The sequence below is a fragment of the Rutilus rutilus genome, assembly GCF_951802725.1.
Source record: "Rutilus rutilus genome assembly, chromosome: 25".
Taxonomy (NCBI): Eukaryota; Metazoa; Chordata; class Actinopteri; order Cypriniformes; family Leuciscidae; genus Rutilus; species Rutilus rutilus.
In genome coordinates this window covers 2,679,701-2,697,003 of record NC_140229.1, presented here as the reverse complement: position 1 = coordinate 2,697,003, position 17,303 = coordinate 2,679,701, and the positions used below count along the sequence as shown (strand labels likewise).

The following is a 17,303-nucleotide window of genomic DNA, read 5'->3' as shown; positions in this document are numbered from 1 at the left end:
GCATCTATCCATCATAAAAGTGCATCTGTCCATCATAAACGTGCATCTATCCATCATAAAAGTGCATCTGTCCATCATAAACGTGCATCTATCCATCATAAATGTGCATCTGTCCATCATAAACGTGCATCTATCCATCATAAAAGTGCATCTATCCATCATAAACGTGCATCTATTCATCATAAAAGTGCATCTATCCATCATAAAAGTGCATCTGTCCATCATAAACGTGCATCTATCCATCATAAACGTGCATCTATCCATCAATAAAGTGCATACATCATAAATGTGCATCTGTCCATCATAAACGTGCATACATTATAAATGTGCATCTGTCCATCATAAACGTGCATCTATCCATCATAAATGTGCATCTGTCCATCATAAACGTGCATCTATTCATCATAAATGTGCATCTATCCATCATAAAAGTGCATCTTTCCATCATAAACGTGCATCTATCCATCATACAAGTGCATCTATCCATCATAAACGTGCATCTATTCATCATAAATGTGCATCTATCATCATAAAAGTGCATCTTTCCATCATAAACGTGCATCTATTCATCATAAATGTGCATCTATCCATCATAAAAGTGCATCTTTCCATCATAAACGTGCATCTATTCATCATAAAAGTGCATCTATCCATCATAAACATGCATCATCATAAAAGTGCATCTATCCATCATAAAAGTGCATCTATCCATCATAAACGTGCATTTATTCATCATAAACGTGCATCTATCCATCATAAATGTGCATCTGTCCATCATAAACGTGCATCTATCCATCATAAAAGTGCATCTCTCCATCATAAACATGCATCTATTCATCATAAATGTGCATCTGTCCATCATAAACGTGCATCTATCCATCATAAAAGTGCATCTATCCATCATAAAAGTGCATCTGTCCATCATAAACGTGCATCTATCCATCATAAAAGTGCATCTGTCCATCATAAACGTGCATCTATCCATCATAAATGTGCATCTGTCCATCATAAACGTGCATCTATCCATCATAAAAGTGCATCTATCCATCATAAACGTGCATCTATTCATCATAAAAGTGCATCTATCCATCATAAAAGTGCATCTGTCCATCATAAACGTGCATCTATCCATCATAAACGTGCATCTATCCATCAATAAAGTGCATACATCATAAATGTGCATCTGTCCATCATAAACGTGCATACATCATAAATGTGCATCTGTCCATCATAAACGTGCATCTATCCATCATAAATGTGCATCTGTCCATCATAAACGTGCATCTATTCATCATAAATGTGCATCTATCCATCATAAAAGTGCATCTTTCCATGATAAACGTGCATCTATCCATCATACAAGTGCATCTATCCATCATAAACGTGCATCTATTCATCATAAATGTGCATCTATCCATCATAAAAGTGCATCTTTCCATCATAAACGTGCATCTATTCATCATAAATGTGCATCTATCCATCATAAAAGTGCATCTTTCCATCATAAACGTGCATCTATTCATCATAAAAGTGCATCTATCCATCATAAACATGCATCATCATAAAAGTGCATCTATCCATCATAAAAGTGCATCTATCCATCATAAACGTGCATCTATCCATCATAAATGTGCATCTGTCCATCATAAACGTGCATCTATCCATCATAAAAGTGCATCTATCCATCATAAACGTGCATTTATTCATCATAAATGTGCATCTGTCCATCATAAACGTGCATCTATCCAACATAAAAGTGCATCTATCCATCATAAAAGTGCATCTGTCCATCATAAACGTGCATCTATCCATCATAAATGTGCATCTGTCCATCATAAACGTGCATCTATCCATCATAAAAGTGCATCTATCCATCATAAACGTGCATCTATTCATCATAAAAATGCATCTATCCATCATAAACATGCATCATCATAAACGTGCATCTATCCATCATAAAAGTGCATCTATCCATCGTAAACGTGCATCTATCCATCATAAAAGTGCATCTATCCATCATAAACATGCATCATCATAAACGTGCATCTATCCATCATAAAAGTGCATCTATCCATCATAAACGTGCATCTATCCATCTATTCCATCATAACTATGCATCTATCCATCAATAGTGCATCCATCATAAAAGTGCATCTATCCATCATAAACGTGCATCTATCCATCAATAAAGTGCATCCATAATAAAAGTGCATCTGTCCATCATAAACGTGCATCTATCCATCAATAAAGTGCATCCATCATAAACGTGCATCTGTCCATCATAAACGTGCATCTATCCATCATAAACGTGCATCTATCCATCAATAAAGTGCATCTATCCATCATAAACGTGCATTTATCCATCAATAAAGTGCATCTATCCATCATAAACGTGCATTTATCCATCATAAACGTGCATCTATCCATCATAAACGTGCATCTATCCATCAATAAAGTGCATCTATCCATCATAAACGTGCATTTATCCATCATAAACGTGCATCTATCCATCATAAACGTGCATCTATCCATCGTAAACGTGCATCTATCCATCATAAACGTACATCTATCCATCATAAAAGTGCATCTATCCATCATAAAAGTGCATATATCCATCATAAAAGTGCATCTGTCCATCATAAAAGTGCATCTATCCATCATAAACGTGCATATATCCATCATAAAAGTGCATCTGTCCATCATAAAAGTGCGTCTATCCATCATAAAAGTGCATCTGTCCATCATAAAAGTGCATCATAAACGTGCATCTATCCATCATAAACGTGCATCTATCCATCATAAACATGCATATATCCATCATAAAAGTGCATCTATCCATCATAAAAGTGCATATATCCATCATAAATGTGCATATATCCATCATAAAAGTGCATCTGTCCATCATAAAAGTACATCATAAACGTGCATCTATCCATCATAAAAGTGCATATATCCATCATAAAAGTGCATCTGTCCATCATAAACGTGCATCTATCCATCATAAACGTGCATATATCCATCATAAATGTGCATCTATCCATCATAAACGTGCATCCATCCATCATAAAAGTGCATCTATCCATCATAAACGTGCATCTATCCATCAATAAAGTGCATCCATCATAAACGTGCATCTATCCATCAATAAAGTGCATCCATCATAAAAGTGCATCTGTCCATCATAAACGTGCATCTATCCATCATAAAAGTGCATCTATCCATCATAAAAGTGCATCTATCCATCATAAAAGTGCATCTATCATCATAAAAGTGCATCTATCCATGATAAAAGTGCATATATCCATGATAAAAGTGCATCTGTCCATCATAAAAGTGCGTCTATCCATCATAAAAGTGCATCTGTCCATCATAAACGTGCATCTATCCATCATAAAAGTGCATATATCCATCATAAAAGTGCATATATCCATCATAAAAGTGCATCTATCCATCATAAACGTGCATCTATCCATCATAAAAGTGCATATATCCATCATAAAAGTGCATCTATCCATCATAAAAGTGCATCTATCCATCATAAAAGTGCATCTGTCCATCATAAAAGTGCATCTGTCCATCATAAACGTGCATCTATCCATCATAAATGTGCATCTGTCCATCATAAACGTGCATCTATCCATCATAAAAGTGCATCTATCCATCATAAACGTGCATCTATTCATCATAAAAGTGCATCTATCCATCATAAACGTGCATCATCTTAAACGTGCATCTATTCATCATAAAAGTGCATCTATCCATCATAAACATGCATCATCATAAACGTGCATCTATCCATCATAAAAGTGCATCTGTCCATCATAAACGTGCATCTATCCATCATAAATGTGCATCTATCCATCATAAACGTGCATCTATCCATCATAAACGTGCATCTATCCATCATAAAAGTGCATCTATCCATCATAAACGTGCATCTGTCCATCATAAAAGTGCATCTATCCATCGTAAACGTGCATCTATCCATCATAAAAGTGCATCTATCCATCATAAACGTGCATCTATCCATCATAAACGTGCATCTATCCATCGTAAACGTGCATCTATCCATCATAAAAGTGCATCTATCCATCATAAACGTGCATCTATCCATCATAAACGTGCATCTATCCATCATAAAAGTGCATCTATCCATCATAAACGTGCATCTATCCATCTATTCCACCATAACTATGCATCTATCCATCAATAGTGCATCCATCATAAAAGTGCATCTATCCATCATAAACGTGCATCTATCCATCAATAAAGTGCATCCATCATAAAAGTGCATCTATCCATCATAAACGTGCATCTATCCATCAATAAAGTGCATCCATAATAAAAGTGCATCTGTCCATCATAAACGTGCATCTATCCATCATAAACGTGCATCTATCCATCATAAACGTGCATCTATCCATCATAAACGTGCATCTATCCATCAATAAAGTGCATCCATAATAAAAGTGCATCTGTCCATCATAAACGTGCATCTGTCCATCATAAACGTGCATCTATCCATCATAAACGTGCATCTATCCATCATAAAAGTGCATCTATCCATCATAAACGTGCATCTATCCATCAATAAAGTGCATCTATCCATCATAAACGTGCATTTATCCATCATAAACGTGCATCTATCCATCATAAACGTACATCTATCCATCATAAAAGTGCATCTATCCATCATAAAAGTGCATATATCCATCATAAAAGTGCATCTGTCCATCATAAAAGTGCATCTATCCATCATAAAAGTGCATCTGTCCATCATAAAAGTGCATCATAAACGTGCATCTATCCATCATAAACATGCATATATCCATCATAAACGTGCATCTATCCATCTATTCCACCATAACTATGCATCTATCCATCAATAGTGCATCCATCATAAAAGTGCATCTATCCATCATAAACGTGCATCTATCCATCAATAAAGTGCATCCATCATAAAAGTGCATCTATCCATCATAAACGTGCATCTATCCATCAATAAAGTGCATCCATAATAAAAGTGCATCTGTCCATCATAAACGTGCATCTATCCATCATAAACGTGCATCTATCCATCATAAACGTGCATCTATCCATCATAAACGTGCATCTATCCATCAATAAAGTGCATCCATAATAAAAGTGCATCTGTCCATCATAAACGTGCATCTGTCCATCATAAACGTGCATCTATCCATCATAAACGTGCATCTATCCATCATAAAAGTGCATCTATCCATCATAAACGTGCATCTATCCATCAATAAAGTGCATCTATCCATCATAAACGTGCATTTATCCATCATAAACGTGCATCTATCCATCATAAACGTACATCTATCCATCATAAAAGTGCATCTATCCATCATAAAAGTGCATATATCCATCATAAAAGTGCATCTGTCCATCATAAAAGTGCGTCTATCCATCATAAAAGTGCATCTGTCCATCATAAAAGTGCATCATAAACGTGCATCTATCCATCATAAACATGCATATATCCATCATAAAAGTGCATCTATCATCATAAAAGTGCATCTATCATCATAAAAGTGCATCTGTCCATCATAAAAGTGCATCATAAACGTGCATCTATCCATCATAAAAGTGCATTTATCCATCATAAACGTGCATCTATCCATCATAAACGTACATCTATCCATCATAAAAGTGCATCTATCCATCATAAAAGTGCATATATCCATCATAAAAGTGCATCTGTCCATCATAAAAGTGCATCATAAACGTGCATCTATCCATCATAAAAGTGCATTTATCCATCATAAACGTGCATCTATCCATCATAAACGTACATCTATCCATCATAAAAGTGCATCTGTCCATCATAAACGTGCATATATCCATCATAAAAGTGCATCTGTCCATCATAAAAGTGCGTCTATACATCATAAAAGTGCATCTGTCCATCATAAAAGTGCATCATAAACGTGCATCTATCCATCATAAACGTGCATCTATCCATCATAAACATGCATATATCCATCATAAAAGTGCATCTATCATCATAAAAGTGCATCTATCATCATAAAAGTGCATCTGTCCATCATAAAAGTGCATCATAAACGTGCATCTATCCATCATAAAAGTGCATCTATCCATCATAAAAGTGCATCTATCCATCATAAAAGTGCATATATCCATCATAAAAGTGCATCTGTCCATCATAAAAGTGCATCTGTCCATCATAAACGTGCATCTATCCATCATAAACGTGCATATATCCATCATAAATGTGCATCTATCCATCATAAACGTGCATCTATCCATCATAAAAGTGCATCTATCCATCATAAACGTGCATATATCCATCATAAATGTGCATCTATCCATCATAAACGTGCATCTATCCATCATAAAAGTGCATCTATCCATCATAAATGTGCATCTATCCATCAATAAAGTGCATCCATCATAAAAGTGCATCTGTCCATCATAAACGTGCATCTATCCATCATAAAAGTGCATCTATCCATCATAAAAGTGCATCTATCATCATAAAAGTGCATCTATCCATCATAAAAGTGCATATATCCATCATAAAAGTGCATCTGTCCATCATAAAAGTGCATCTGTCCATCATAAACGTGCATCTATCATCATAAAAGTGCATCTATCCATCATAAAAGTGCATCTGTCCATCATAAAAGTGCATCTATCCATCATAAAAGTGCATCTGTCCATCATAAAAGTGCATCATAAACGTGCATCTATCCATCATAAACGTGCATCTATCCATCATAAACGTGCATCTATCCATCATAAAAGTGCATCTATCCATCATAAACGTGCATCCATCATAAAAGTGCATATATCCATCATAAAAGTGCATCTGTCCATCATAAACGTGCATCTATCCATCATAAACGTGCATCCATCATAAAAGTGCATCTATCCATCATAAACGTGCATCTATCCATCAATAAAGTGCATCCATCATAAAAGTGCATCTGTCCATCATAAACGTGCATCTATCCATCAATAAAGTGCATCCATCATAAAAGTGCATCTGTCCATCATAAACGTGCATCTATCCATCAATAAAGTGCATCCATCATAAAAGTGCATCTGTCCATCATAAACGTGCATCTATCCATCATAAAAGTGCATCTATCCATCATAAAGTGCATCTATCCATCATAAACGTGCATCCATCATAAAAGTGCATATATCCATCATAAAAGTGCATCTGTCCATCATAAACGTGCATCTATCCATCAATAAAGTGCATCCATCATAAAAGTGCATCTGTCCATCATAAACGTGCATCTATCCATCAATAAAGTGCATCCATCATATAAGTGCATCTGTCCATCATAAACGTGCATCTGTCCATCATAAACGTGCATATATCCATCATAAAAGTGCATCTATCCATCATAAAAGTGCATCTGTCCATCATAAAAGTGCATCTGTCCATCATAAAAATGCATCATAAACGTGCATCTATCCATCATAAACGTGCATCTATCCATCATAAACGTGCATATATCCATCATAAATGTGCATCTATCCATCATAAACGTGCATCTATCCATCATAAAAGTGCATCTATCCATCATAAACGTGCATCTATCCATCATTAACGTGCATCTATCCATCATAAACGTGCATCTATCCATCATAAACGTGCATCTATCCATCAATAGTGCATCCATCATAAAAGTGCATCTATCCATCATAAACGTGCATCTGTCCATCATAAACGTGCATCTGTCCATCATAAACGTGCATCTATCCATCATAAAAGTGCATCTATCCATCATAAACGTGCATCTATCCATCATAAACGTGCATCCATCATAAATGTGCATCTGTCCATCATAAACGTGCATCTATCCATCAATAGTGCATCCATCATAAAAGTGCATCTATCCATCATAAAAGTGCATCTATCCATCATAAACGTGCATCTGTCCATCATAAACGTGCATCTATCCATCATAAACGTGCATCTATCCATCATAAACGTGCATCTATCCATCATAAAAGTGCATCTATCCATCATAAACGTGCATCTATCCATCATAAAAGTGCATCTATCCATCATAAACGTGCATCTATCCATCATAAACGTGCATCTATCCATCATAAACGTGCATCTATCCATCATAAACGTGCATCTATCCATCATAAACGTGCCTCTATCCATCATAAACGTGCATCTATCCATCATAAAAGTGCATCCATCATAAACGTGCATCTGTTCATCATAAACGTGCATCTATCCATCATAAACGTGCATCTATCCATCATAAACGTGCATCTGTCCATCATAAACGTGCATCTATCCATCATAAACGTGCATCTATCCATCATAAACGTGCATCTATCCATCAATAAAGTGCATCCATCATAAACGTGCATCTGTCCATCATAAACGTGCATCTATCCATCATAAACGTGCATCTATCCATCATAAACGTGCATCTATCCATCAATAAAGTGCATCCATCATAAACGTGCATCTGTTCATCATAAACGTGCATCTATCCATCATAAAAGTGCATCTATCCATCATAAACGTGCATCCATCATAAAAGTGCATCTGTCCATCATAAACGTGCATCTATCCATCAATAGTGCATCCATCATAAAAGTGCATCTGTCCATCATAAACGTGCATCTATCCATCATAAACGTGCATCTATCCATCATAAACGTGCATCTATCCATCAATAAAGTGCATCCATCGTAAACGTGCATCTGTCCATCATAAACGTGCATCTATCCATCATAAACGTGCATCTATCCATCATAAACGTGCATCTATCCATCAATAAAGTGCATCCATCATAAACGTGCATCTGTCCATCATAAACGTGCATCTATCCATCATAAAAGTGCATCTATCCATCATAAACGTGCATCCATCATAAAAGTGCATCTGTCCATCATAAACGTGCATCTATCCATCAATAGTGCATCCATCATAAAAGTGCATCTGTCCATCATAAACGTGCATCTATCCATCATAAACGTGCATCTATCCATCATAAACGTGCATCTATCCATCAATAAAGTGCATCCATCGTAAACGTGCATCTGTCCATCATAAACGTGCATCTATCCATCATAAAAGTGCATCTATCCATCATGTCAGAAGTAGCGTAGCGCGTCATGGCGTAAATATCAGCAGTTCGTCGCATTACTCGCATAAGTTGCGCTAAAGTCGAATCTGTATGTTCGTCTGGCCGGAAGCTAGTTATTTTACTTTAAGTTTTAAATATGAATATTTTTCTTACACAAACTCATCACTTCGCTTCCGAAGGCCTTTATTAATCCGCCAGAGCCGTGTGGAGTTCGTTTATAATGGATAGATACACTTTTATGAGCTTCGAACTGATGGTTGCAATTCACTGCCATATAAAGCTTGGAAGAACCAGGATTTTTTTTTAAATATAACTCTGATTGTATTCGTCTGAAAGAAGAAAGTCATATACACCTAGGATGGCTTGAGGGTGAGTAAATCATGGGCTAATTTTCATTTTAAAGTGAACTACTCCTTTAAAGTGAGGGAAATATGTGTGAAGTCAAAACACCTTTAGTCTGTTTTCGTTAATCGAAATAAAGCTTATAAAATTACATATAGGCTATTATAAGCATTTTATATTTTATATTCACATTTTATATTATAATATAAAAATGATATAAAATGAGAAATGTTTCAACTAACTAGTCTGAAATAAAATAATTTTAAGCTAAAGTAGCCGAGTAAAATTACTAAAGCTACTGCAAATACAATTAAAAAACACCAAAAATAAAAATATAAAAATAAAAGCTAATTTAGAATATTAATAAATACTATAATAGTAGATAATACAAAAACAACACTATTTCAGTGTAATTATTGGGATGATATTTAACAGAGGTCGGTAGAGGTCGCGCTGCTGCAACAACCCGAGGCTCGTGCACGCGCCTGTCTGACTCGAGCTCGGAACCAACCAAAGAAACGTGACATGTGTTCGACAGGGTGAACGAACCGCGTTTTAAACGCCTGTAAATACACAGTGAAGATGAAAACAAACGGAAACATCATGTCCTGTCACTGTCAGTCTGATACACGCCTCAGTTTTAATCGCTACGATTGACAGACTCTGAAAGCCACTGCAATAGACGCAGCTACATCTAAATATCAATCTGTCTAAAACACTAAAATGGGCCATTTTATCTTAAAAGTCTGTTTAAATCTTTTTAATACGAATACTGTCTTACCAACTTCCTACTAGGGTTTTTAGGGACACAGGAGCCAAGAACAATGAGATTTCGATCTGCATCTTATAGACTTCTGCAAATCTCTGGTAAATATTTCTTCATAAGGAACATTATCATACAAACCTGTTAAAATCTTTGGTTTTATTGTTTTAAGACGGTAGGATTTATATAGGCCTAAGTGTAAATGTGTAATGAAACCTAGGCTATTACCCTATAATTTCTACAAGAATACTAAAAATTAAATAAAAACCTACTAAACTGAAAAGCAGTTTTATTTTCCATCCAGCGGGATGATATTATTAGATTTTAATGTAAGGGGGAAAAATATAAAAACCTTCGCGTGGACTGAATTATTTTGACAAATAATTTTTCCCCAAAAAATATTTTATTTCCTAACGCTCACGTTAAATAAGATGTAAGTTGTTCTTTATAAGTAAGTTATTATATATAAATAATTGTTGATTTATACACGAATTGATTCAAACGTTTTGGAATGAGTCAAGCGAGGTCCGGAGATTTGTTATTCTACAACATCAGTTTTCAATAGAAAATGTTATGGAGGGAAAATAAATAAATTGCTAACATTCTGCTATAAACGGATATTATTTTTCTGATACACCGAAACACATTAGAAACGTGAGAGATAATCATAGACTGTAAAAAAAAAGGAGATAATAAATTATTCTAGTCTCTTCCGGGTTTTAGGACTACAAACTATTCTTTGGAGAAAACTCCAACTCCCAGCAGTGAGCGCGGTTGAGTGACGTTGTAACGGCCGGGAGCGCGCACAGCAGAGAGTCAGCGCGCGTTCTCTCTCTGGCAGCTGATGCTGATGCTCAGAGGACACGGAGAGATTCGAGCATCACCGGGAACCGACTGAATTATCGTGCCAAATCTTCGGTAGGATGCGTCAGGACGGATCCATGCAGGTTTGTGCTTGCGTTTATGAGCTTTTATTGTCATACGTGGCTTTATAATATTAAGTTATTTCGTTATAATTACAGTTCTGCTGATCATTTCCGAATTGTGTAAATGACGTTAAGGCGAAATATGTCACAATTGATTGTTGTAACGTATTAGCCTTATTCTCAATATGATGAAATCAGTCGTTATGAACATAAGGGTGAATAAAATGGATATGGTTATTGATGGAAACACACCCTAACCCTCTGTAATGTGGGGGTTGGGGGAATATTCCTGTACTAAAGCGTTTTATAGCTCTTCCTCTCTGTACATTCTTCATTATCATAATTAAATGATTGTCAGCTTGACTGTATTTATTTTTGAGATGGTGTTTGAGGATTGGTTTTATATGGATGGCTTTCCAGGGTTCTTTCGGCCAATGACAAGCTCCAAATTTGATAAATGACAACTTATAACATGTGATATTATCATGTTTTACAGTATTAGTGTCAAAACATGCAGTTTGGTTTGCATGTATAATAATTTAGAGAAATAATCTCACTAGGCCTATACTTTTCAAAGCCAGTTTCCTCTTTACTGATTTTTAAACCATACATCAAATCTGTCTTTTATTATATTACTTTTAGACATATTTTATTTATAATAATGTATACCGTAATATCGGATCTTCCGATACATTTTCAAGAATATTTCCAAACACTAGGCTAACTAACTTGCTTATTTAAATGTACTGTTCACGCAATTATATAACATCCATTTATTTACGTGAAAAATGCATAGCATTTTAAGATAAACTATTAATTTTCGATCGCAAATAAACAAAAATACTTACTGTATATTTTTATTATTATTATTATCCATGTTTATATTGTTGTAGTCTAATGAATATTAGTGTGGTAAAAACAGAATGCAAACCAAAAGTAATAAAACAATAACCATATCAGTTTTATCAAACAACTCAATTTTTAATTAATCCAAATTTTATTGTTAATAAATATTTCAAAAGTTTCAAAATCTGCCCTTTATTTTTTATATACATTTTTTATTTGTATCCACTTATCTTTATAAAATAGAGCTATATAAATAAACTGATATGTTTATTGTTTTATGACTTTTTGAATGCATTCTGTTTTTACCACAATAATATCCATTAGACTACAACAATATAAACATGAATAATAATAAATGCATTTTGAAGATTTATTAGTGCGGATAAAATGCACGTTTGACGTTTGTGTAGCTGCAGCTGTTTGTTCAAAGCGTGTCTTCTCGTTCCAGATGGCTGCGGCTCAGAAAGAAGGATCTGACCAGAACTTCGATTACATGTTCAAACTGCTGATCATCGGCAACAGCAGTGTAGGAAAGACGTCGTTTCTCTTCCGGTACGCTGACGACTCCTTCACGTCAGCGTTTGTGAGTACGGTGGGCATCGATTTCAAAGTCAAAACCGTCTACAAGAACGACAAGAGAATCAAACTGCAGATATGGGTGAGTTGGCCTACTTTAGACCGCAGGTTTCATCAGACTAGCCTTGTAGTTTGAAACGAGGCCGGTTAAATTGATGCCTGGCTTGCCTCGGGTCTATCCACCAACATGTTGTTCGACACACGCTCCTCCTTAAAAGTAAAAACACTAGCTTTTAGTTGCATCAGACTGGTTTGAAATTATTGTGGATGGACTTTAATGTTGTGAGATGGCCTAGGATGCTCCAGAAAAGATTTAATATAATTGGTAAACTAACCTATGACAAGATACTCACTATCTAATGTACATTTGACATGCTTGGTTTGATTAAAACTTGTGCTGGGCAACGATTAATCGCATCCAAAATAAAGTTTGTGTTTACATAATATATGTGTGTGTGCTGTGTATAATAATTTTGTATATATAAATACACATATGCATGTAAGAAATATGTATATACTGTATATTTATATATAATTTACATTATAAATATAAATATTTTTTAGATATAAATGTAAAAAAAATCTTAAATATATACATTATAAATTTAAGTATTTTTTAGATTTTAATAAAATAAAAACTTAAATATATACATTATAAATATAAATATTTTTAGATATAAATAACAAATTTTTCTTAAATATCTACATGCATGTGTGTGTATTTATAGACGCATGTATTATGTAAACACAAACTTTCACAATCATTGTCCAGCACTAATTTAAACAAACCCTGGTGCGATTTGAATAAGTGCGAACCGAACCCTGGTGCGAACAAGCGGACCGAGACCCACCTTTCCAAACGAACTCTGGTGCGGTTTGACTGAAATATGAACCAAAAACATCTAAACGGACCACAAACAGGACGTGATGTCACAAGATGCGACCCTACAAAGCACAGAATGCTCCAGCAAACCTGTTTTATCTCGTCATAGGAGCTGCGATGGCCATTACAGTTCGGTACAGGCGTCGGAAACGTTGCAGCTGATCTCCGTGTGTGTGTGACGGACGGATTCCTGTCGCTGTTTTGACTCCTTTACACACTTCATAAGCTCTTCATTAGTTCTCATCTGATCAAAATACCATCATATGTAGGCTGTGCACGTACAGCGAGCGCATTTAGTCCAGCGCACAGCATTGTTTTGGATGTTCCGTCGCAAAGTATACGTCATAAAAATAAATCTTCAGGTTCGGTGTTATGACAGTGTGAACGCTACATGTACCAGGACTTAAAGGGTGTGTTCACACTTGTAGTTTGGTTCTCTTGGTTCAGACCCCCAAAAAAAAGACATTTAGTCCTGGTTCGCTTAAAGTTGCGAATTTAGCTTATGCACAAAATGGGAATATTGCATAAAACATTTGCAAATAAAGCAACGTTTCCATCCGGTGAGACGAAGAGAACAAATTCGTCACTTCCTGATAAACTGGTACTCAGTGATATTTTAAAATATCACTGAGAAAAATGGAAGTTGCTTCAGTATGAGATCCCACTGTATATAATAATTTCATATATAATAAATTGCACGCAGACGAAACGCAATAGGTATCTTGACGGATGTTTGGGAACGTAGTCGTCTAAGACAGTTCTGGAAGTTAAACGAGATTGGTCCGCTGGTTAATCCAGTTATGTCGTCCCATCGCAAAGTCGCATGTCTTTTTTAGGGATGCACGATATATCGGTAACGCCGATATATGTTCATTTTTAATGTTGCCGTTATCGGCCTGATAAGAAAATTTGGCCGATATATATTAAAAGGAGATAAATAATGTATTATTTCCTTAAGCTGAGACAATTTAGATGCGCACTGTTCGACATGATGGTTTTGAATTGCTTGAAATATGATTGGAATCATTTCAAAAAAGGAAAATACAGTTCAGTGCAACATGTGCAGCGCAAGTCTGTCAAATCGGCTACATAAAATAATGAGAACATCATAATTGTGTGCTTGTAACATGGTTTTTAATGGTGAGACTTTTGTTTTTGTAATCAGGCTCTCAAAATTATATAAAACTTTGGATTTAGATTTATCGGCCAATATATCGGTTATCGGCTTTCAAAAATAAAGAATTATCGGTTATCGGTATCGGCCAAAATGTTAATATCAGTGCATCCCTAGTAGAGATGCACCGATTGATCGGCTGGTGACCGGAATTGGCCGATTTTCACGTGATCGGCCATGACCGGCGACCGGCCGGTCAGTCTGACATATGCCGATTTTATGCCGGTCAAATGCACTCGGGCGCCGCATGATTAACCTTTTGAGAGGTATGGTCTCATATATGGGATTTTTATTTCTGTGCCCCTGAGAGTAACGTTACGGTGCCACATTTAGAATGTTCAGTGACGTCGCATAACTGCCAGATTCAAACTGTGCTTTCGCGCGTTGGCTGGCGCTGAGCCAGAGTCGGACGCGTTCAGCGCTGTCATATATCATAACTAAGCAGTGTTTACTCTATTCTTCTCTCAGTTCACCGGCCACTTTCTTGCATTTATTTCGGGAGAAACTGACGAATTCGCGTGCTTTAAATCCGACTGACAGGACAACATTGCGGCACCCATCTCATGTTATTGATCAAGATTATTTATAAAGGGTTTTAAACGACCAAACACACTCACTTACACGTATTTGAGAATCGGAATATCAGATAGGCTAGTTGATGACATGGTAAGCAAGTTTGTTATATTATAATATTTTGAATAAAAAAGGAAAAGCGAAATAAAAGCGACACATCTATCATACAGTATTATTGTGGCTGCGGTGTATCGCGTGACGCGTCCCCATGGAAACATTAAAGGGAACGTTCACCTTGAAAAAAACTCACTCTGGGAGTGGGGGTGTCGAAGTTAGAATATTTTAAACTTACGCGTGAAAGGGTTAAAGAAAAGATCGAAAATAAATATTTGTGTGTGCTGTAAAGTGGTTAGAAAAAAATTTAATCGGAATCGGCTAAAATCGGTATCGGCAGGTCAAACTCAATGAAAAATCGGAAATCGGAATCGGCCTAGAAAATTGTAATCGGTGCATCTCTAATCCCTAGTCTTTTTTGATGCACATCGAGGAATTTATTCGGGAAATGTGTTTCCATCGTGGTTTATCCGACTCAATTGAGCACAAACGTTTTTTACAGAACTTACATTTTTTGAACTTATGCACATTTTGGCCTTTCCATCCAGCGTTTTTTATGCGATATCCCAAAATGCGCATAAAAATAGGTGAATGATTGGAAACCTGGCTATTTTTAACACTGAACCTAAACATCCAAAACAATGCTGTGCGCTGGACTAAATGCGCTCGCTGTACGTGCACAGCCTACATATGATGGTATTTTGATCAGATGAGAACTAATGAAGAGCTTATGAAGTGTGTAAAGGAGTCAAAACAGCGACAGGAATCCGTCCGTCACACACACACGGAGATCAGCTGCAACGTTTCCGACGCCTGTACCGAACTGTAATGGCCATCGCAGCTCCTATGACGAGATAAAACAGGTTTGCTGGAGCATTCTGTGCTTTGTAGGGTCGCATCTTGTGACATCACGTCCTGTTTGTGGTCCGTTTAGATGTTTTTGGTTCATATTTCAGTCGAACCGCACTAGAGTTCGTTTGGAAAGGTGGGTCTCGGTCCGCTTGTTTGGGTCACACAACAGCGTTCACACTTATTCAAATAAAACACACTAACAGAGCAATCATGCTAAGTGTGAACAAGTCCTATCATTTCGTTTTTGGGTCCGGACCAAAAGAACTATGAGAATCAAACTGCACGTGAGAACACCGTAAATCAAAGCCACTTGGTTGCGTCATAGTTCTAGACAGATTATTTATTTAGATTGGCACAAACATATGAGTCAGTGTGACTCAAAATGGATGAGCAGGTGGTGAACAAGCATAAAAGTGGCTTAGGGGAACGATGTTTTCAGTGGCACTGACGTCTGGTATGAATGATTTCAGAAACGGATGCAGGAATGTTTTTATGTTAAACACGTTTCATTCATGCACAATTAGGCATTTGGTTTTGCTGTAGTGAATCAACCCTTAGACAATCATCTCTTCATGACACCAGATATAATTGTGCTTAGCATGTTGCCTTTATTTTGTCTTCAATACAGATTTAATACAGATACCGGACCATTTTATCTAGATGATGCACAAGCTGCATGGAAACTAGCCTAAAGCAAATGCCTGTGTTTAAAATTGTGCATGTGTTTTCCGAACTGATTCACGTTCACGTCGTTGATTGGAAGACGTCATTGCTTTAACGTCATGTGTGGAGAGCAAACGCTGATTGATCGCACATTCAGAGAGTTTTGCATCAACCTGCAATCCATAGTCATTGATTTTATGATGAATCTACTCATTTTTACACAAGCACAGCTTTTATTATCTGCTCATTTAATGCTCAAATATATTGTTTGTTGATAATCCTTTTAGTTGTGGTTTGTGTTGGAGCTGGTGCTCTTATGGGAACTCTGACATAATGATTTCTGGGAGATCCATGGCATTACAAAAAAGTGTTTTTTATTGGTCGCCGAGAGCTGAAGAAAGTTCAACTTTGGGTAAAACGCAGCGCTCATCTTTGTCACTTTTTACCCAGCTGTCCAATCACAGTGGAGAAGGGGCGGGACTAATACCACACCGACCAACCACCACATTCTGCTTGTACAACGTCAGCAACAAGCATA

The 17,303-nt window shown here is 36.3% G+C and overlaps 1 protein-coding gene across 1 annotated transcript in view; it reads left to right on the top strand.

Moving 5' to 3' along the window:
• Positions 1-11,054: 11,054 nt before the first annotated feature.
• LOC311284716 (ras-related protein Rab-3C-like) overlaps positions 11,055-17,303 on the top strand; it is a 34,419-nt gene continuing 28,170 nt past the window's right edge. Inside the window, exons 1-2 of the mRNA XM_084399928.1 lie at positions 11,055-11,165; positions 12,439-12,648. Of these exons, the coding sequence (XP_084256054.1) occupies positions 11,142-11,165; positions 12,439-12,648 (234 nt within the window). The 5' untranslated portion in view covers positions 11,055-11,141. The remainder of the gene's footprint in view (positions 11,166-12,438; positions 12,649-17,303) is intronic.